General features: G+C 40.3%; 1 protein-coding gene across 5 annotated transcripts in view; it reads left to right on the top strand.

The window, feature by feature from the left end:
• lrp8 (low density lipoprotein receptor-related protein 8, apolipoprotein e receptor) overlaps nucleotides 1-23,260 on the top strand; it is a 194,126-nt gene that overhangs the window by 154,793 nt on the left and 16,073 nt on the right. For all 5 annotated transcript variants that reach the window (XM_034081089.2, XM_034081093.1, XM_034081090.2 and 2 more), the window contains exons 13-15: nucleotides 1,404-1,543; nucleotides 12,524-12,665; nucleotides 16,065-16,217. In XM_034081089.2, the coding sequence (XP_033936980.1) occupies nucleotides 1,404-1,543; nucleotides 12,524-12,665; nucleotides 16,065-16,217 (435 nt within the window). The remainder of the gene's footprint in view (nucleotides 1-1,403; nucleotides 1,544-12,523; nucleotides 12,666-16,064; nucleotides 16,218-23,260) is intronic.

Raw genomic sequence — 23,260 nt, 5'->3', positions numbered from 1 at the left:
CATGCAAAGCTATTTGAAGAGAACTATAAGATGATACAGGGACAGGGAACTCAATCAACTCTGAGAGCAGTCTTATAGACACAGTTATAATGTTGATATTGCTTTTTAGAGAAACAGGGAAGTATTTGAGTTCACACCACTGAAAGACAGAGACTCAGAGAAAGACAGAAACAAAAGACAATCAGCCAGAGCTAAGAGAAGAAATCAGTCTAGGGTAGCTGCAACCCTTGAGCTGCTCGTATTGTTATAGCTCAGTTTGTGTGCCTCTCATCAATCAAGCCAGCAAACACGGGCCTCTGAATTAATAAGCCAGACGCTCTGTGCTGTCAATACCTCTCATCATCCCTTTCAACTCCCTCCGCGGCACCAGCCAATTTCTCTGAGCTGCCCTTGCCTGAGGAGTAAGAGAGGCATGCAGTTGCCACACTCTGTGGAATTGAGGTGTCACTACATGTGTTTGAAAACAAATTATTTTTTAGAGTAAGGGGAATGAGAGAGTTGGCCAGACCGCTTGGAAGGGGAGCTGGATTATTTCCGCTTCTTCACTGATTTTATACAGGGAGCATAACAGTTTTTTGTCAGAAAATGGAACCGGAATGATAAATGAAAATGACTTGGTTTTACGTTTTTTTGGCATGACCATGTCAATTCAGTGTCCTTTTAAGTTACATTACATACTATGGCCGTGATGAAACTCCTGCTCTTTTAAAGTACAATTTTTTTGGACTTCCTTCCAATATTTAATTACACGCTTTAATCCAAAGCAATATTAAAAGGGGTTTCACAGTGTTGTTTCTACCAGTATTGTTAACTGAATGTATGTTAACAAAAACATAACTACAACAATGTTATCCAAAAAAATACAATTTGTTACTTTGTGTTATTAAGGAATGATGTTTAAAAATACTTATCTGCAATTCCTTCTTCATTCTCACCTAGCAAAAGCAAAGTCATACTTTCATTATCTCCAGTGTCAAATGTGATTGATTCTCACACTTACATTTTCAATTCAACTACATCGTTACTTGATAGCCTTAAGCAAAAGCGCAAAAATAGAGTCTTAAGTAAACAAGTTCGGGGACAGATACAAGGTGATGGAACTGTAAAACAGCAAGCAGCTGTTCTTTAACGCAAGTCCAGCAACACTAATCAATTAGCTCAAGCGCACAAACATGTTCCCCGGCAAAGAAGTCAAGCGGCAATATTACAATCACATCTGTGTTTTCTCAGCGCACGGCCTCAGCCGCCATGTCGAACAAGATTGATGGTGTGGTTACTAGGCCATTACATTCATATACCTCTTACCCTAGGTCTTTTCTCGTGGAATGACCTCTCTCTCTTCTTTCATATCCACCTCTCCCTCCTTCTGCCTTGGTTTTGATCCCTCTCTCTTTCTTCCTCAGACTTATCGAACAGGCGTCTCTACTGGTTGGACTCCAAGCTGCACCTGCTGTCCAGTGTGGACCTGAATGGAGACAATCGCAAAGTGTTGCTGTCCTCCAATCAGCAGCTGGGACACCCCTTTGCCCTCACTGTGTTCGAGGTATGGAAGAATTAGTATACAATAAATCCACATAATTACTACAACCAATGATGTTTGGATCCTGTCAGTAAACCGTTTTTTGTATTTGCAAGAGAACCACTCTATGCTTTTTACACATTTTCCACAACAGATTTGACTACTTATTTAGTTTTTCCCATTTTCCAGAACACACAAGATGTTTTTAGATTGATTTATTTCCTTCAAGTTGGCTGTTGCTTTTTAGTTATTGCTGGTGTGTTGTGAAAATTCAAATCACAGAGACAGTGACACTGTGACGGCACAATCTAGATATATCTTCTTTTTTTTCATAATGAAATCACTGTTCTCTTCAGCAGCCAAATATCCAGTCTTGGGGATTAAAGGTTTTCTCCTTAAATCAATTCAGAGCAATTTCGCATTTGATATATATACAACAGCAATATCAGGCTAAAAAATGTTACACAAACAAATACACTTCCTTTTTGATATTGCCGTCAAATCTATTTCAAACCATCTTGCTTATAAAGTAGGAATGAAGATTACTATAGTATTAAAATAAAACTAGGGTAGATAACCTTAAAATTCAGCATGAATAAAAACATGCTATTTGCAGTGTTTGTGCTGTCCTTTTTGACCTCTAAAGGTAAAAAGACACCGAAAAACAGATCTGTCCTCTCTTTTCTCTGCCTCGTGGGTGACACTTCTCATATCTTGATTGCCATCTTGTAAGTGTATTTTTAGATATTTGCCAGCCAAATGTAGGTATTAGACATAGAGATTGACTGAGGATAAATGAGGAATAGAGATGATAGAAGAAGTATAACAGCTAGATAAGCCCAGATAATTATCTGTTCATGAGCTGAACATTATAGAGTCACAGTAGAGTACAGCAATTGATGGAGCTCATTTGGTTGTATTTATTGAGGCAGGAGTGAGTCAGTCTGTTAGAGCCTATCAAGTATAGATGATGTAAATGATGTAGGTTAACAATAGAAGCAGTGGAGAACAGAGGAGGATGAGGAAGTGGGAGGTGAAATGTGATCAGTAGGAAGTGCTTTTCTCCATTCCTCTCTTTGCTGCACATACTGTGATGATGAGAAGCAAAGACATCCATCATGTCCAGCTGAGTGTGCTTGCGGGTGTGCTCAAATTTGTGTGTACAGTATGTGTAAAAGAAGAGGAAGAAAACCAACGTTTTGAGCAGGCAGTGAAAGTTCATCTCTGGAGATGAATAGCTCTCAGCTCTCTGTTCTTTGTTCTGTTCTGGATATGATACAGAACAAATTAAAAATCCCTTAACAGAGCAGCACATTGTCCTGGTCCCATCAGACCGATAATGGGAAGAGTACCCTGTTAAGAGTTGTAAACTTAAACATTGGACCTTTTTTGTGCATTGTGTCTTATCTGTCAGTCCCCTCCTGCTCCCTGGCTAAATGATGCACTGTGTGCTAATAGAACCGTCCTTCGGGCAGCAGAGCGGAAATGGTGGAAATCCAAACACCGTGACGACCTCCTAACCTATCAGGCTCTCCTCTCCTCTTTCTCTACTTCGATCTCTCAGGCAAAAAGCACTTTCTTTCAAGATAAGATCCAATCTTCCTATTCCAATCCCAAAAAACTATTTTCCATCTTCTCCTCCCTCCTGGACCCCCCCAAAGCCCCTTCCCCCTCCTCCCTTCTGTCAAGGGACTTTGTTAACCACTTGGAAAAAAAGGTTGATGATATTCGCTCTTCTTTTTCTGACTCACCTCTACTCACCGCTGGGTCACCAGACCCTCCTTTCACCCACACACTGACCTCCTTTTCCCCTCTCTCTCCAAGTGAGGTTCTTACCCTCATTACCTCTGCCCGCCCTACTACCTGTCCTCTGGACCCTATCCCTTCAAACCTCCTTCAGACTATCGCTCCTGATATTCTACCGTTTCTCACCCATTCCATCAACACTTCTCTAACTTCTGGTCACTTTCCAAACAGTCTCAAGGAGGCAAGAGTAAACCCTCTCCTAGAGAAACCCACTCTCAACCCGTCAGATGTTATAAACTACAGGCCTGTCTCTCTCCTCCCGTTCCTGTCTAAAACATTTGAACGCGATGTCTTTAGACAACTCTCCTGCTATCTCCATCAGAACAACCTTCTGGATCCGCACCAGTCTGGTTTCAAGGCAGGTCACTCCACAGAAACTGCCCTCCTTGCTGTCACTGAGGAACTGCACACTGCTAAAGCAGCCTCCCTCTCCTCTGTCTTCATCCTTTTGGACCTGTCTGCTGCATTCGACACGGTGAAGCATCAGATCCTCCTTCGCACTGTCCAAGAACTTGGAGTTTCAGGCTCTGCACTTTCCCTCCTCACCTCATACCTCAAAGACCGCACCTACAGGGTTACTTGGAGAGGGTCCGAGTCCGACCCTTGTCAATTAACTACAGGGGTCCCTCAGGGCTCTGTTCTTGGTCCCCTCCTCTTCTCCTTGTACACAAACTCGCTCGGATCTGTCATTAGCCCGCATGGTTTTTCATACCACTGCTACGCTGACGACACCCAATTAATTCTGTCCTTTCCCCGCTCAGAGACCCAGGTCGTCGCACGCATCTCTGATTGTCTAGCTGACATCTCTCAGTGGATGTCTGATTATCACCTCAAGCTCAACCTTGACAAGACTGAACTGCTTTTCCTTCCGGAAAAAGATTGTTCCACTCTTGACCTAACAATCAACATTGGCACCTCTGTTGTTTCCCCGACTCAGACTGCAAGGAATCTGGGTGTGACCCGAGATAACAACCTGTCCTTCACTGCAAACATCGCTGCTGCAGATACACGCTTTACAACATCAGGAGGATGCGTCCCCAGCTGACCCAGAAAGCGACGCCGGTTCTGGTCCAGGCTCTCGTCATCTCACGCCTAGACTACTGCAACTCCCTCCTGGCTGATCTACCTGCATGTGCCATCCGACCTCTGCAGCTCATCCAGAATGCAGCTGCTCATCTGGTCTTCAACTTTCTTAAATTCTCCCACACCACGCCGCTCCTCCACTGCCTTCACTGGCTTCCGATAACTGCTAGAATCCACTTCAAGACAATGGTACTTGCGTACCATGCTGTGAATGGATCTGGCCCTTCCTACATCCAGGACATGGTTAAACCGTACACCCCAGCACGTGCACTCCGCTCTGCATCAACCAAACGGCTCGCTGCACCATCGCTGCGAAAGGGACCCAAGTTCCCATCAACAAAAACACGTGGGTTTGCTATCCTGGCTCCAAAATGGTGGAATGAGCTCCCCATTGACATCAGGACAGCAGATAGCTTACACACCTTCCGGCGCAGACTGAAAACTCATCTCTTTCGATTCCACTTCGAGCGATAGAACTATTAACAAAGCACTTATATACTAATAAAGGGCTGGCTTATCGAAAGCCAGTTGAGTAGCACTTGAAATGTTTTTGCTCTATGAAGCCTGATGTACCTATATGATTCTGTTTTCTTCATGTTTGTATTTTGTTGGTCGAACGCACTTATTGTAAGTCGCTTTGGATAAAAGCATCAGCTAAATGCAATGTAATGTAATCTGGGATATTAGCCTTAACAGAGCCTTTTTGACTCAGCGTCTGGGTCTGTGTTGAACTGCTTATTGGGCCCTGTTCACCCCAGTTGTGTAACATGTCATATTTTATGTGCCGGATAATGGGGCAGCATTTATTAACATAAGGATGTAGCTAAAAAAGGAGTAATACATTCAGTTTGGACTTCTGCTGACTGCTGAAAAACATATTCTACTTTTAACGACGTGTTGTTGTATGCCATAAGAAAGGTGATAATCGAAAGGAAAAAGGGGGATTTTGACTTTTTTGTGCGGTTTAAAATGAGTTTTTTTAGGAATCCTTGTGCTGCTGACGAAAGCACCAATGACTAATTGATTTGTTGACTCATCAACCCTTTAGTAATTTTTTATACAAAAAACATGGAACCAATTAACTAGCTTCTGAGATGTAAGGATGTTATGTTTGCTTGTCATTCTGCCATAATAATAAACCTTATCTTCTGGGGTTTTCGACCTTCGAAAAAAACAAGCTAAGTGAATACACCCACCTCTGTGTGGTACATGTATTTTCAAACATTTTATGGACAAAATTAGAGAAAACATCAGACGATAGAACCCCTAATCTGACTCTCTTGACATATAAAATACTTTATGGTGACAAATTTGGCACAAATCTATGGATTACATTTAAATTAAAAAAATAAATAAAAATAACGTGGCAATTTTGGGAAATTCTTGAATAAGAATTGTGTGTCATCCCATTTCCATTATTTGGCCCTATTCCACACTTCTCACATCGACAAAAATTACTCTCACATTTCATCATACATAAGCATAAAATCACCACTCAAATACACTCCTTTTCCATGTATACATACCCTTACAGTAACACTTTTTAAATATATTAGGTTTCACAATTGTTAGTTGATAGTGTTTACTGTATTTCGGCCTGCACAGCCCCCCACGAGTTATGCACAGTTCATGGTAAAGTTATTCATCGTGAGCATATCATGTGCAAACATCATATGATGTACTAAAGTTTCCTCACACTGCAGAGGTAAGTCACAGGGTTTCTATATCAAAGTCTGAACACAGCACCACCAAACAAACACATACAAACCCTTCCAGTCAGGGTCCACCCCCTGCCGAGACACCAAGCCCAGAGGAAAAGTAGGCTGCAGAGTCATGCAGAGAGTAATGTTTTCTCTTTCTCTGGCTTTAGTATCATTGCATTACTTTGTATCCCCTCTTAGAGGAGAAGATGAAATGAGTAAAGGAAAGGAAACCAACACAGTCAGGAAGAAAGAAAAACAAAAGTGCTGAGGCTCAAATGTGTCCTTTTACCATGAACTCAACAACGTACTGTAGGAGGATTTAAGCAGGCGTTAACTGCGATGTACGCCCCCACACAGGTGTTTTCATTTATTCTATTTGATTAGACCTCTGCTCAGGCTGAAGCTATGCTTGATATTATAAAATCTTCACCAAACTAGTTGTCCCTCGCATACAACAAAGCAGAAATGGCGGTTACACATCAAAGATATTTGCTTATCCACGTGAAAAAAGGATGGGGAAGTTACTACTTGCAGAGCTAGGTGGTGATATGTTTCAACCCAGTCTCACGGCATTTCGTGTTCACCAACACGATTTTTAATCTATTGATTCGTGTTCACCAACACGATTTGCCCCTTTTTTTCGTGTTGCACAGCACGATTTTAAAAACAATGTATTTCTACTGCCTGCAGCACGTCTTTTTCTCCGGTCGGGTCGTGGGAGACCGGAAGCTGTGTGGTTCATAAAAACATGTTCTTACTCAATATCAAGCCACAATTATTGCTTTTATTTTAAATCGTATAATTTCGGACTTTTGTTGCCGTCTGTGAGGAAAATAAATGGGGCTCAGACAATAAATGGGGCTCAGAGCCTCAGAATACGGAAATCTGTATTTTTAAATAATTTTTTCCTTCTAATTCGTTATTCTTTTCAAAATAACACACTGTTATTTACTCACCAATAACACACAATTATCCTTGCTTTTATTTATTGGTTTAATTCCATAATCTCGGGCTTTTTTGGCGTCCGTCAGGAACTGAATTTCAAAATAAAAATAACCGGAAACAGACGTAGGCCTATAAGGGACATTTCGAGCATCATTGCGATTGTCAACATTTCTGAGTTTAGGATGGCCGAAGACACTACACTACCCATAATCCCCAGCTATCGTTTAGGACTACAGTCCCCTTAAGGTTACGCAGAGCGTCAAACAGCTGTGTGAAATGGAACGAAACCACGCCAGACTATCCAAAACTGGAATCGAACGCCCCCCCAGAACTACACATGCTGGCTATTGTGTTTCGCAAAATATTCTATGGGACGTCTCTACTGAACGTTTTCGTTTTTCCCACAATTAGAAGTTGCCAGTATTAAACACATTGGTGTTATCAAATGTAAAACATATAATTAATAAATGGGTGAAAATCGCTTGTGTCCATAATGCGCAGCATTAATATATACCCACATGACAGCTCATTGTTACTTTGTAATTCTACTCCACAACAATTCAGAGGTTAACCTGGTATTTTTACTCCACTGCATTTATTTGAGTTACTTTTCAGATTCTGATTAATTATGTGAAATATAAACAACCCTTAAATCAGACTTTAGTTACACCTGAGTAAAATTCAGGTAAGGTGATTGTCAAGTGCCAACAATCAGGAGAGATATTTGATAGTTGGTGCTTGAGAAGACTAAACATGTATCTGCAATTGACATGAATGGAAACAAGTACTGTATATTCATTACTCGTTATTCTCTACTAATAGTTAATTAAAGACTGTATATTATGGCTATTTTGCACATCCCTTTCAAGATTTTCAAAGGTTTATTGACATATCATACACAACTACAGTGTAGTTATGCAATGAATGAAACACTTGGGTCACAGGTTCCTCAACAGTGCATTACAAGACATCTATCAATATGTGTGTACCTCCACCATTAAACATATTCATATTCTGCACATTTTTTATTCTATCTACATACATAAGAGTATAATTCATATGTATAATATCAGTTAAAATAAGTGCTTCAACATAGTTAACATTGCAGGAAAGCAATATATTAGACGTTAAGTACTTTGTCAGGCTTAATATGTATCTGTAGATAGATAGATACCCCCAAAGTTTTTTTCTTATTTAAAAGAAGACCTTAATCTGTTATTTAATGTTTAAATAAAGGTTAATTCGTTTTTCTGTTTTGCACCTCCTCCTATTAATATCTTTGTACATCCTGCACTAAACTGTTTTATTGTAGAGATCACTTATAGTATCTTCTTGATTTTTTATATTCTATATTTCTATCACAGACCTTCTACTTTCCCCCTATGAAAGTATGTACTCTTCATATTTTTATTCAAATAATATTTGATGAAAAAAATATTAAGAGTACATTATTGTTTTTATGTGTTATATTATAACACATAAAAACAATAATTCAATAACGTGCTTTAACCACTAGGCGGTGCACACAAGGTACACACAGCCATAATAACTTTGTATTATTAGTGTAGGACACGTTTTATTCATGCTTCACATAATTTTACAACATATTGCTATACTATTTCAGACTCAGTATTTACATTCTTACATTCAAAGAAAATCAGTAATATCTTTAAAAACTACAGTCCTTTTATATCAGCTGTGCACCGTTATGGTGTAAATATAACCTATCTGTGAATTAGATCAAATGTAAAAGTCAGCCGAATTAGTGTTGATACTGCAAGGAGACGTATTGTGTGAAGAGAAATTGAAGATGTTGTTTAATTGTTGATATATTTATGATCCACGTATTCAGTTTCGGCGGCATTTTCTCAGTTTTTCCAAAGGTCTTCTCATCAGGGCTCTATAAATAAAGAACTACGGCAGATCTGTAATATACAATGCAGCCGAACCGTGTATTACAATGCCGTTATGTGATGACTTTCAAAGAGAAAAGCAAGAACACTCGGAATTAAGTATTATTTTATTCTTTTAAAATGTTTTCCGGATTTCATATCATATAAACACCAAATCCCAGCATGCATTGCGGCTAAAACATCCAATAAGCGAGCTTAAAACCATAGCTGAGGATCTTGGGTAATCGCTCGAAATGCCTGTCTGTTTCCAGTTATTTTTATTTTGAAATTCAGTTCCTGACGGACGCCAAAAAAAACAAGATTATGGAATTAAACCAATAAATAAAAGCAAGGATAATTGAGTGTTATTGGTGAGTAAATAACAGTGTGTTATTTTGAAAAGAATAACAAATTAGAAGGAAAAAAAGATTTAAAAAATACAGATTTCAGTATCCTGAGGCTCTGAGCCCCATTTATTTTCCTCACAGACGGCAACAAAAGTCCAAAATTATACGATTTAAAATAAAAGCAATAACTGTGGCTTGATATTGAGTAAGAACATGTTTTTATGAACCACACAGCTTCCGGTCTTCCTCGACCCGACCGGAGAAAAAGACATGCTGCAGGCAGTAGAAATACATTGCTTTTAAAATCGTACTGTGCAACACGAAAAAAAGGGGCAAATCGTGTTGGTGAACACGAATCAATAGATTAAAAATCGTGTTGGTGAACACGAAATGCCGTGAGACTGGGTTGTATGTTTAGCTGTAGATGGCGAGCTAACATGTAGCACACTAGCTGGGCCAGTTAGCCTAGCACTTTTTTCAGTCATAATAGCCTCCACAGCTTCATCTGGCATTTTACTCATCATTGCATACCATTTATTTCAATTAAAAAAGTAATTAAAGGGGGAAAATATAGCCCTCAGTTACCAAATGTCCTAACAGTCAGTTAGCAAGCTCATCAGCTTGTTAGCTTAGCTTGGTCATTAACAGGACACACACATCATGTTTAGGCCTTTAAAGCTTTAATTTAATTGAATTTAAAATGTCAGCTTGTTAGCTTAGCTTGGTCATTAACAGTACACACAAATCATGTTTAGGCCTTTAAAGCTTTAATTTAATTTAATTTAAAATGTCAGCTTGTTAGCTTAGCTTGGTCATTAACAGGACACACAAATCATGTTTAGGCCTTTAAAGCTTTAATTTAATTTAATTTAAAATGTCAGCTTGTTAGCTTAGCTTGGTCAACGCCAGGACCAAAAAAAGGATACGATGCAAAAAGTCTGACTAATAATAAAAATAACAATAGAAGATGAACAGTGTGACCTTGCCTGCCAAAGTAAGCTATAGTTTGTGTTGACAACAAAACAGGACACACATTCTTGAATTCATCAGTCACACAGGGATCAAATCAATTGGATTTGGAGTAAATATTGAAACTAAAGCGAAAACACAGTTTTAACGGAAATAATGAGGAAAATGTCAGTCAAGCCTTATCTGTCCACACCCCCAGATAAGAGGTCTAATCAGCTAAAGTGACTACAAACACCTGTGTGGGTGTACCATGCATGTGTAAAGCTTCAATACTTGTCTGCAGTTTAGTGGAGATTAACACAAAATGTCTTCTAACATAATTGTATTCATTCACAGATAACACCAGCCTACATCATTGTTTCATAACTAAGGCTGATACAACAAAGAGATACAAGTAAAATCCAACAATCAAAGGCTTCAAATGTTGAGTGTGTTTGCTTTGTTTAAGCTTTTATCTGTAGTTTTCTGGCATGACAAAAAACACTTCTGCCTGATGCACCAAAAGTGCATCAGGCAGAATTGTCAGTCAAAAAGGGACCAGCATTTGTCAGAAGGTTTTTCTGGGACACAATCATGGCAAAATCTTCAAGGGCTGTTCTCCACTTGACCCTAAATAGACTTCACATCCATTTTGATGCAGTCTCTCTCCTTGATAATCGGAGACAGACTAAAGTGATGCAATGTTATGATAAGCAGAGCTTATGTGTGCATGTGTATACATTCTAAGCTATTATTTGACACATCATTGAAAACTCACCTTGATCTTACAAAGAGAGCAATGACCTTCTCAGGTCTGCATTGATGTTGGAAGCTTTTGAAGACAGATACGAAGATTGACAGTGAGAAATTGAAAGAGAAAAACGCCTGCATAGACTGACAGAGAGCGAGAAAGACATCCTCAGAGACAGTAAGGAAAAGGGGAGATGGAATGATAGATTTGAGTACTGTTTTATTAACATGGCTGATATTTGTCTTTCATTGTTTCAACCCATACTGTCATATGAGTAAAGGTTATCTGATCCTGAGTGAGGTTGAAGATGAGGGGATAGAAAGCTCAGTGTAAAGATGGAAAAAGGGGAAGGTGAGAGAAAGGTCATCTCCACCGATAACCCGGCATGAATGTAGAGCGTGGATTACAGCTATGACTGAACCAACACAGAGTTACACAGATGTATACACCCAGCAGACAAATCTGTGACTGGACTCCAAGATCCTTGCCCTTTAAAAAGAACCACAACTGTTAGCACAACCCCAAACAAATTAAGAAATACCTCTCGGAGCCTGATAGCTCTTTCCCCTTTCTGTCTAACGCTCACCTTCTGGATTGTCTCTTTGTCCTTCATTTATTTGTGTAACCTTACGATCTTTTATCTGTAGTTTTGAAGTGCCTCATCGCCTGTGTGTCTTTTCTTAATATCAAAAGAAATTGTGTTTTTCCTAATTGAATTGTAGATGGAGCAGTCTGCAGTTGCCATAGAAACCAAGTGTCATAACCACTTCAGAGGCTTTTCCTTTTATACCTTAGTACCACTAAAGAGAATTGGGAGGAAGTGTTAGAAAAGAAGAGACATGGAAAGAAAGGAGGAAACTGAAGTGAATGATGAGAGCATGATCTCATGGGTCAGGGCTGGCAGTATTTATTCCTTTATTTCTTACAAAAGTTTAGTTTCTTACAAAACATGAACCTTTTAAAAAAAATAGCTATAAACAGTAAGATGCACTGAGTAAAGTCAGTGGTAGTCATGGCTGTCATGTTTATAGTGTTGTTGTACATTCTTTTACCAGAGTCCTTTGTACCTACTATAGTACATATTTGTCCTTTAAAATAATCATTATCAGTGTTTTCTGATTCACCCTAGATTGTACTTGTATGGTTGATTACTGGAGCCAAGCAGCATTACAGTGAATATTTAAGGCAGGAGTCTCAGGAGGTAAATGTTGTATTCAAACAGTTTTGTAGGGAAACAAACTTTAACACAATAAATCTCCTTGTGTTTAGCATTAGTATGTCATACCAAAACTGTACAGTCTGAGCAAAGCAGGAAATTACTCAGTGCCACACACTCAAAGAGCTACATATTCATAATAGGCCAACATATACATATCTCTCTGTCTGAATGGATTGGGCTTCAAACTGAGCCCACTGGAACAGAGCTGTTCTTTCTGTTCATGTATGAATAAATGAGAGTGAATAATTCAACTGCTAGAATGTATTTATGTTGGATTGTTTTGTCTAACTCTTTCTTTCTTATTATCCAGGATCGTATATATTGGACAGATTTGGAGGATGAAGCGATATACAGTGCCAACCGACTGACCGGACATGATGTGGTGAAGGTAGCAGAGCACCTGAACAACCCCCTGGACCTGGTGGTGTTTCATGAACAGAGGCAACCCAAAGGTAAGACATGCAGTAATCAGAGGTGTGGACTCGAGTCACATGACTTGGACTCGAATCAGACTCGAGTCACCAATTTGATGACTTGAGAGTGAGACTCGACTTGACCACCAATGACTCGGGACTTGACTTGGACTTGAGCCTTCTGACTTGAGGTGACTTGATACTTTAATTCAGAGGTCTCCAACACGCCTTCTAGCGAGCTGCCGCTAGAAGAGCTGCCGCTAGAAGAGCAGCCTCCCGTCGGGGAGAGCAGAATCTTCAGCCGCTCCTACTCTTGCTGAGAATCCTTGCAGGCAGGGGCGGGACTTTATTTAGCTGGGCCACCATGCGGCCAATCATATGCGAGGACACACTAGGATCATACCATTATGTGAAAGAAGGGTGGGGGCACAGCAGGTGTAGTGGTACAGGCCAGCTGCACAGAGCGACGGGGAGACGGATTTAAATGCAAGTGCGTCGGAAAAAGTCAAGAAATTAGCGAAAACCGAAAAAATAAGCAGCATCTGGCTGCTTTTCAATGATATTGGAGAAAGCAAAGCTGAGTGCAGGATTTGTAAAATGAAAATAACCTTTTTTGGTTACCTTTATTTTGGTAACCACTCAGGATTTACTGTCAGAGGTGGGAGAATTTCAGATCTTGTACTTGAGTACAAAAGTACCAGAGTTTAGGAATACTCGGTTACAATAAAAAGTCCTGCATTCAAAATGTTACAAGTAAAAGTACAAAAGTATTAGCATCAAAATATAGTTAAAGTACCACCTGCAGAGGGATCTAGATGCCGGTGTTCTCTTCCCCATAGAGACCGCCTGGCTGCACATTATCAGATGCATAGAGATAGATTGTGGGTCCCTTATAGCATGTTGTATACAGTGGAAATAAACATTCTGGTCACCTCAACATCAGGGATTTTATACATTAAACTCCTTCTGAATCAAACCGCCACGGTAGCCTTACCTTACTGATCCCTCTTAAAATAGAAAAAAAACACGTTACTTTACCAGCAGAGAGAAAATTGATTATTAAATTATTAATGTGACTAAAATAGAGCAGTTTGATTATTAAGTATTATGCTGTTGATCTATGTCATTACATTTGGTGAAAAACACATAATGACTTGTTTATGACTCGTTTTGTCAAAGTTTAGGACTTGGACTTGACTTGAACTTGCCCAACCTGACTTGAGACTTGACTTGGACTTGAGCGCAAAGACTTGAGACTTGACTCGGACTTGCAAAACAATGACTTGGTCCCACCTCTGGCAGTAATCCATGAGATGGACATATGTTGTGCTTTTTTAGATCCACTTCGTTTAAGAATTCACTTTCCTAAACTGTTTGAAATAATAACCAAATAACCTAATGTTTGTGGTGAGTAAATACCTTAGTGAGTGCGTGACAGCTAACAATCTCTGTGTGTGTGTGAGACACGAAATGGGCATGTGTGAGTGTGAGACGGTTTACATGATTTGTTTTGTGCAAAAAGTCTTGTCTGAGTGCCAGTAGGAAGCTAATTGCATTCTCTTAATAAATGAGGAGTTCTGCTCCAAGAGATATCACAGAAATAAGCATGTTTTGAAAATGCGAACGAAAGGATGACATACAACTAACTGGGCCAAACGCGATAAAATGGATGCATTTTGATTTCTAGCTGCCATGTGCAGATACTAGTAGTTCTCATAAGTAATCACTTGATCATTTCGGACCTTGAGTGAAGTAATTTGTGATGTGTCTTGGTCTCGCTGTTTGACCTTTATCTTTTACTCTTCACATATATTTTTTCCTCTCAGAAAATATGCTAATCTGAATCAAAAAGCACAAATCACCCCATCAAATATATTATTCGCCACAATGCATCTCCTCACATATTGGATCAATATTTTAATGTCTCAATTTTTTGACATCGTTCTTTAAAATAGTTTCTCAATAATTGATATGCCAGTATATTCTCTTCTTTATTATATATATTTCTTATGTATTAATTTGTTTTCATTTATTGTTGTTCAGGCAGCTTTATTTGAAGCCTTGGTTCCATTTGTAGTGCTTAATCTAGACCTAAGATAAGGGAAGTAGAAGAAGAGGATGGAATAATGGATATATCATTTTTATTTTTTAAACTTTTTATTTGATATCTCCCTCCAGCCTTCTACTTTCTTTTCACCAATGGTCCGTCCTTATATCTTTACATCTCATTTTATTTGATTTTATGTATTGCTTTTTCAATCCCTTTCTGTCCACGCTGCTCTTCTCCTCTCCTCTTCCAGCCTTCACATTTCTTACCCCAGCACAGAATTAAATGTGATGTGATAATTTGTCATGGTATTTCAAAGACTTGCTTTAACCAGAAGAGATTCATTTATTGTTAATAATGAAGGCAGGTATATAATATATTTGAAGTTTCATTTGGACAGCTGTTCATACTAGATACTTGACATGCTGAGTTACTATACATGTATTCCCATCTTATTAGAATATGACTGTGTGTCGTGAGTGATGTTGCTGCTTCCTCTGACAGCTGGTGATGCCTATGATGTGCTGCTCTTTAAAACCACTGCAGCATAAGTTAGGAGGAAAAACCAATTGCGACCTGACCTATTTCCCTCATGACAAGAGCAGCACAATCTTTCCATGAAACTGAGTCTTGGGTTTGGAACTACATGTTCATTTTTCAGAGCAAGAAATGGATATACAAACTTGTTTTAACACCACCGCCTTTATCTAAGCATCACTTTACTGGATCATTCCTATAACACTGTTAAATGTCTTACCAGCATCCATTTCATGTTGTTTTTTAGTATGGTACACCATAATGTTGGTAGGTGATATGTAGTACAAGTAGTTTTGTTGACAAATGTGATCCTGGGCTTACATTGGTCAAGACCCCGTTCTCTGCACTAGTCTTTCTACATTTGGGTCAAGAATTGCCCCTAAGCCAAGACTAAATAAACAAAGTATAATGTATACATTCTATACATGTCATATTATATATGTATAATGCAAAATAAACGTTGTTGTTTTCATTTTTCATAATGTGCTCACCAGGACAAACCTTCATTTCAGTTCACAATTACTTTCAGGGTGCTGTCAAGTTTCAAAACTGGGGCTCTGTCTTAAATTCTTAATAACCTTTGTGTTTTAACTATTTTGGTCTACTGTACATGTACACCTCTGTGCTCATCACCCTGGAGCGTACATGCAGTTGCGAAAAGCACCAAATGTTTAAAACATGTATTTCTTGGAAGTTTTCAATATATAGTTTTCAATGGAGATGTAAGACTTCAAAACATGTAAAGTATCTGTAAGAAAAAATACATTTTTTAATTACCTCAAGGGATAATGTAAAACCTGTACTTAACCCAACCATTTTTAATCCTCTCTTTATGTCTGCTTGTGTCCCTCCAGCCCCAGATACCTGCAACATGGGCAGTCTGCCTAACGGTGGCTGTGAGTACCTCTGCCTGAAGGCCCCCCAGATCACAGACCACTCTCCCAAGTACACCTGTGCCTGTCCTGATGGCATGGAGCTGGGACCAGACATGAGGCGCTGTGCTATAGGTAAGTCGTTCACGCTCTGAAACCTCTGAGAGTCCAGGAGCGTACTCAATTAGAGGGATTGTGCAGAGAAATGTCACATGAACCTACTTGGCTGCTATCACAGTGACATGATGGAGTGCCAGGCCATACTGATGTTCCCTGGTTTCACTCTCACTGCAACACTGCTGACGGGAGTCCACCTCATAGTCCAGTATTTATACATATCTTTTAAAAATGTGTTCTTCAAACCAGTCAGTATGCGAAACATTTATTCTACCACACTGAATAGAAGATTAGATAGCTGTGCGTAATGTCTTTTAAGGTTGCAGGTGGATTCTCCCTGCTTCGCTGTGTTCCCAGCTCACCTCCATTATTTCACTGGCCTTATTTCCCACGCTCAGCCACTCCCGAGCCATTACAGTCACTGCATTTGTTAAAGGGGAAAGGAAACACCAATTACAGTTATAATATTCCGGTAGTTTATTCATTTTACAATGGATATTGATCGTAATATTTATTGTATATGATATTACTCGCCAAAAGAAAATTAATTATCCGCCGGCCGGGTGGGGAATTCCGGGACCAGGCCGCCGCCATAGAGAACCGCAGTGACGCGTCCTAAAACCCGGATGTAAACTTCTTCCGGTTCCTTCGTCAAAAACGCAATGCAATTTCTCCATAGGATTTTGGAAAATAGCTCGAAATAAGGTCTGTGGTTGACACACATTTAAGAGAAGGATCACGTTTTGTTCAGCCGGATAATCTCCACATGTCTCTCCTACTTTTATAATTTTTGAATCATAAATCTAGTCGCCAAAAGCGAAATGCTAACGTTATGCTATAAACGAACTACAAGCCAGTACAGCAGCGTCGCACGACTTCAACGTCACGCCAACTTAAGATCGTTTCAACTGACTTGCACTGAAACTGCACTTTGAACACTTTAAATATATTAACATTTTAAACTGTATACCCCGTTTATCTAGGCCCTTTTTGTTTTATGTATAGGCTACATGTCACACTGTGGGAAACGATATTTCTGGATGTATAACACATGTAGAATTTGTTTACAATAAAGCTGACTTTGACTTCCGCGTGCTTGCATATTTTAACAAAGCTTTTCATTTTAGCCACACTGAATTTAACTAGATGTCATGGCTGTGTCAATTACCAGTCTGATATCGTTTTACAAAGATGACAAGAAGAATGGAGATAGAGGAGAGAACCACTACAAGTCAGGACACGGGCAGCCTAGATGAAGGTGTGCTTACCGGTGTTGTCAGGGCTAGCATGAGGGACAAGGTTTATAGAGTGTCGGTGAGTAGTTATAGCAAGAGTACCGTTAACCTAGAGTTAATTTATTCACATTAATTCCCATCAACAAATCCATTTTATGTGTCACATGAAATCTTTATTAGGCAAGGCAAGTTTATTTATATAGCACTTTTCAACACATGGCAATTCAAAGTGCTTTACAAAAAATGAAAGACATTAAGAAATGGCATTTAAAATCAGTCATTAAAAAGCAAAGCTAATAAAATAAACATTAAAAGAAAAAATACATGGATAAAAGTTACAGTGCAGTTTAAGATGTGAATAGTTCAATTAAAAGCAGCGGCAAAAAGAAAAGTCTTCTTGCTGGATTTAAAAGTAGTCAGCGTTGCAGCGGACCTGCAGGTTTCTGGGAGTTTGTTCCAGATGTTTGGAGCATAATAACTGAATGCTGCTTTACCATGTTTAGTTCTGACTCTGGGGACAGAAAGCTGACCAGTCCCTGAAGACCTGAGAGATCGGGATGGTTAATCATTTAGCAGGAGGTCAGAAATGTATTTTGGGCCTAAACCATTCAGTGCTTTATAAACCAGCAGCAGTATTTTGAAATCTATTCTTTGACACACAGGAAGCCAGTGTAAAGACTTCAGAACAGGAGTGATGTGATCCACTTTCTTAGTGTTAGTGAGGACTGCAGCTTCCTAATAGATGTTTTAGTGAGACCTGTGAAGACACCATTGCAGTAGTCCAGTCTACTGAAGATAACGGGACAAGTTTTTCCAAATCCTGCTGTGACATTAGTCTTTTAATCCTAGATATGTTCTTTAGGTGATAGTAGGCTGATTTAGTAACTGTTTTAATGTGACTGTTGAAACTCAGGTCAGAGTCCATGACTACACCTAGATTTCTGGCTTTATCTGTTGGTTTGAACATTGCAGACTGAGGCTCAGCGCTAACTTTTATACGTTCCACCTTGGCTCCAAAAACCATTACCTCAGTTTTATCTTTGTTTAATTGGAGAAAGTTCTGACACATCCAGTCATTGATTTGTTCAATGCACTTACTCAGTGTTTGAAATGGAGCATAGTCTCCTGGTGAAATGGTTAGGTAAATGTGTGTGTCATCTGCATAGCTATGCTAACTTATTTTGTTGTTCTTCATTATCTGAGCCAATGGTAGCATGTAGACGTTAAAGAGAAGAGGCCCCAAGATTACACATTTTACACACCAGAAAACACAGAAATATCCATGAAATAAACATACAGTAGGCTATAATTGGGAAGGCATTATAAATGTAAATATATTTTAAATAATAAAACAATCCCACCACCACAGGTATCTACAGGAGAAGAGGGAATTCTCTCCACAAAATGTGAATGCCCATGTGGAGAATGGAAATGCAGTCATGCGGCTGCATTAGCCATCTTTGCCATCCACACTTTCAGCTGCACTGACACCCCCTGTCAGTGGAAGAAGCCAAAGGCAGCTAAACGTACGCATTCAGTGGAGGAGCTATTTCCTCCAACCAATAACTCATTCAACCCGCTGACAAGAGAGCCCACCTCCGAAGATCGTGACTGGCTGAGGGACAGACTCGGGGGCAGGTTCTCAGGAATGTCTTGGCTTCTCTCCCCCGAGCCAGAAGAGGAACACTACAGCTTGGAAACACTTACTGTTCCTAAAATTCTCAAATCTGTTGGGCATCAGGGACCTGAGGCAATTGTGGCAAGCATGGCATTGTCTGAGGAGCAACAGAGGGCAATTCAGGTGGCTACACTGGTCAGCGAACCAACCCAAACTGGCATTTGTTCAGGAAAGGAAGGTTGACTGCCAGCAACGTTGGAGCTGTCCTGAGGTCAAAGCGTGTGACTGCTTCCCTTATTGCCAGGGTGCTAGGGCAACAACAGGCCCTTGGTGGTGTTTTGTCTGTACAGTGGGGGACTATGAATGAATGTGAGGGCGTCAGGGCATTCACCACTGCAACCCAGATGCAGGTCCATGAGTCAGGTTTGTGGCTCTCCCAATCAGGAGTGTTGGGGGCATCTCCAGATGGTCTGGAAGGGTCTCCCGCTGTGCTGGAGGTAAAGTGTCCCTACGGAGCCAGGGAAATGACAATTAGTGAAGCATTGCAAGTCAAGGGCTTCTGTGTCAGTAAGGAAGAGAAACATTCAGCCTGCGTGAGGAGCATCCTTACTGGCACCAAGTGCAAGGTCAGCTTCACCTCACTGCAAGAAAGAAGAAGAAATTGTGAATCGTTTTTAATTTACATTTACTCGCCTTTGCAATGTTGTGGTTGTTAGAGTGTTACCCCCTAAACGCACCAGGAGCGTCTGCGCCGCGTTACGTTGCGGCTGCGCCACGCTGCGACCTCCTCCTGCGACCTAACACACCAGGCGCGTTTCAAAACGTTGCGGAAGCGGAGCGTCGTGTGTGCAGCCTCGCAGTTCTTAATTAACTTTAAAACATTAATATGTAGTTGTTACCTTCCACTCCACAAACTGCAGCGACTAAAAACCAGGCCTTGTCCTTTCTGATGTTGTCCTTGTAAAAAGCATTGGTTACATCGTATACAATGGTGTGTTTCTCCACTTCCATTATGAACTCCTCGTCGTCCATTGTGCGTATCGTAGTGGAGGTGTTGTGATGAAGGAGGGGGGTCTGCTAAATTAGTATATACGCGGGATGGGCCTGGCCCGGATGCTCACCTTTCCACTTCCTGCGAGGGGGGGGCTGCCTGTCCGACCTTACGGCTGCGCCGCGGCAAAAATAGGATTCATCCTAATTTTAGAGAAGCGCTGCGCCGAGCCGCTTCTGGGACGCGTCTGAGACGTAACGCGGCGCGTGTGGTGGAATAGCACCCATTGACTAGAGTGGCCGCGATCCTTACGAGCGCAGCCGTAACGCGGCGCAGCCGTAACACGGCGCAGCGCAGACGCTCCTGGTGCGTTTAGGGGGTTAGGCTTCCTGTCAGCTCGTCTGTTGGGAAGATATAAAATATTAGTTTCATGGAAGTCACATCGTCACAAATAAGAGCATTAAGACATACAGTACATAGGCTAAAACATAACATCTAAAGATATAACCTTGCACTTTGTCTCGTGAACATTTTCACTATTTTGACATTTTTATAGATCAAAATTGAACTAAAGAAATAAAGGTAGATTAATCCATATTGAAAATAGGTGTCAGCTGCTACACTAATTATAATAGTTATATTTCTTAATTAATTAAGATATTACTGTATTGATCCCAATTGGGGAAATGTTTGTGTTGCAGCAGCATAACAAGAAAAACAAAATATAAGTTATTATATATACAAAAGTATGTTAGGGATGGAATATTAAATTGAATATAAATGTAAAATGTACATGTGATGTTACGTCCAAGAGAAGCTATGGAGCAGAGAGTTCTCTGCCAGCCAGAGGTGATTTGTTATTAGTTCAATATGTCAAACTGATTTCCCTGACTACAATCTTTAGTTACATGGTGAAACGTTATGCTGCTTGTACTAATTAGACTTATCATATAAGCCACACAGGTTTTAATAGGATGTATTCATTATCTTTACTTATTTTGCGGTCTTTTCAGCAGTGCCATCTCTAAAACGGCGATACACTACCCATCATTTACATTTCACCGTGACATGGACAACAATGTAACGTCAGCTTACCTCATGGCACGAATCCAGACTCTCCTTTGGAAAACATTGGCCGGGAAACGATAGAACGAGCACGTTTCATGCGAAGACCTGTGGCTGCAACCCGGAGCAAAGCAACAAACCATTGCGTAGCTAACTAGTAGCGCTAGCTTTAGCTAACGTTAGCCAATGAAACGAACTGCCGAGTAAAATTGGAAAACACTGGCAATTAATTGTTCTATAATTTATAAAACTACGGTGTTAAAAATGACCATTTCAAAAATAGAGATTCTAATGGTAAGATATAGATATACAGATACTAAAGAGACTACAGATAGGCTACTAAAGATAGGCAGGTACTTGCTTTCAAGCAGAACACAGGGGAAAACAAACTTAGCGGGAGTGTTTACGTGTGTAGGCGTAATGACGTACAACGGACTCGACCATTTCTGTAGTCCTATTCAGCCACTCGGTAACAACCATCGTTTTTCAGACACGTAAACTCTTCACAAATCACCAGTGGGGTCACTGCTGATGTATCTACTGTCGTAGAACAAAACGTGATTTATCTCTTAAATTTGTGTCAACCACAGACCTTATTTCGAGCTATTTTCCAAAACCCTATGGAGAAAATACATTGCTTTTTTGACGAAGGAACCGGAAGTGCTAAAAATGCTAACTTACTTCCGGGTTTTAGGACGCGTCACTGCGGTTCTCTATTAGGGGAGTCCCAAATGGTGACGTCACTGGCTGTGTTTTCGCTCCACCAGAAGTCAACACAACGTAGCAGATATGGCAGCGATGGAGGAATTTTGCAATGAGATCGACGTTTTGAACGATGAATTTGACTATTCGTCGGGAGATGACATTGATGTGGAAGCATCTACCAGGCATCCCATGGCCTATGCTTATGAACCGATTCGGTCGAATAGAGTGGCATACGATCCGGAATAAAAAAAATAAAAAAACACAATGCTAACAGTGAGCCTCTGAATTAGCCCCGAGCGAAAATGCTAACCTATTACTGCACCGAAAATCACTCCTAGCTCCCTTATTACTTATCCTAGCCGCACATCCAACACATCGTTTATGATCGCAAGGAGACACAGAATCTAACGGTGCCCACCTCAACACTGAAAGATACAAACTCAAAAACGTACATCAAAACAAGTGGCGCTAGGTACTAACATACGCCAGGCTAACGGCTTACCTTCCTCATTGTCTGGTCTAAACTGGTCTTCAATGGCATTACAACGATAAAAACGATGATGTAGTTAATCCATAGGTTAATATCCAATGGGGCTGTGTCCCCTTTGAAATGTTCTGATAATCTATAAGCAATAAAACTGCAATTCCGTTATCTGCTGTCCGCTCTGTGCTCCGTGCGCTCTGGGTCCTGCAATACCATCCATCAATAGCAATACTAGCCTTTTTAGGGCTGTTTTCGACAGATGAGCGTGTGTATGCCAGTTTAATTAGTTGAGCTATAGAACACCCCCAATTCTCTATTGTACGTCATAATAATAGCTACCATTTAGTTTGGACGCGATTGCGTTAATTAATAAGGTCACACTGTGTCAGTAAATACATGTGTGAGCTAGTAATCTGGTAGTGCTGCAATATTTACCTCTCTCTCGGCAGCTGAAGCAACTCGTTTGGTGGCTCGAACTTCACGTTTGTTGACACTGTCATTGTCTTGCGCGGCCGACGTGCTAGGACGGTCGGTGTTCCCGACTGCATACGTTGAGAAATCGAATATTGTGGGAACAGATCCTGGCTTCAAATCCAATGTTTTGTATTGAACCAGGCATCCAGACTGGACTTTGAGCAGCTTCTCATCCTTTAGTGGCAGCCTATGGAAATGTACTTCTTCCTTCTTTGTATAAAATCCATTTGTGCAGCCTGGGGCAATACAATAAACTCCTGACGACGACCGTTTTCTTGTAATGTAAACTACTGGTGCATTGCACGCCATGTTGTTTGTTATTGAGCTTTGGCCCAGGAAGCCGTACACAGTCAGTGACGTCACTGGAAAAGTCCCGGAGCAATGGAAGCGCCCATGGTCATTAGGCACGTATTTCAAAAAGTAAATTCGCGTATCTCGATCGTTTACATTGGAAATAGACTAGATAAATACATTTCCTAATGGTAATAT

The sequence above is a fragment of the Pseudochaenichthys georgianus genome, chromosome 4 (genome assembly GCF_902827115.2).
Source record: "Pseudochaenichthys georgianus chromosome 4, fPseGeo1.2, whole genome shotgun sequence".
In the NCBI taxonomy this organism is placed as follows: domain Eukaryota; kingdom Metazoa; phylum Chordata; class Actinopteri; order Perciformes; family Channichthyidae; genus Pseudochaenichthys; species Pseudochaenichthys georgianus.
Note: the sequence above shows the minus strand (reverse complement) of the source record. Positions and strands in the feature narration are given on the sequence as shown.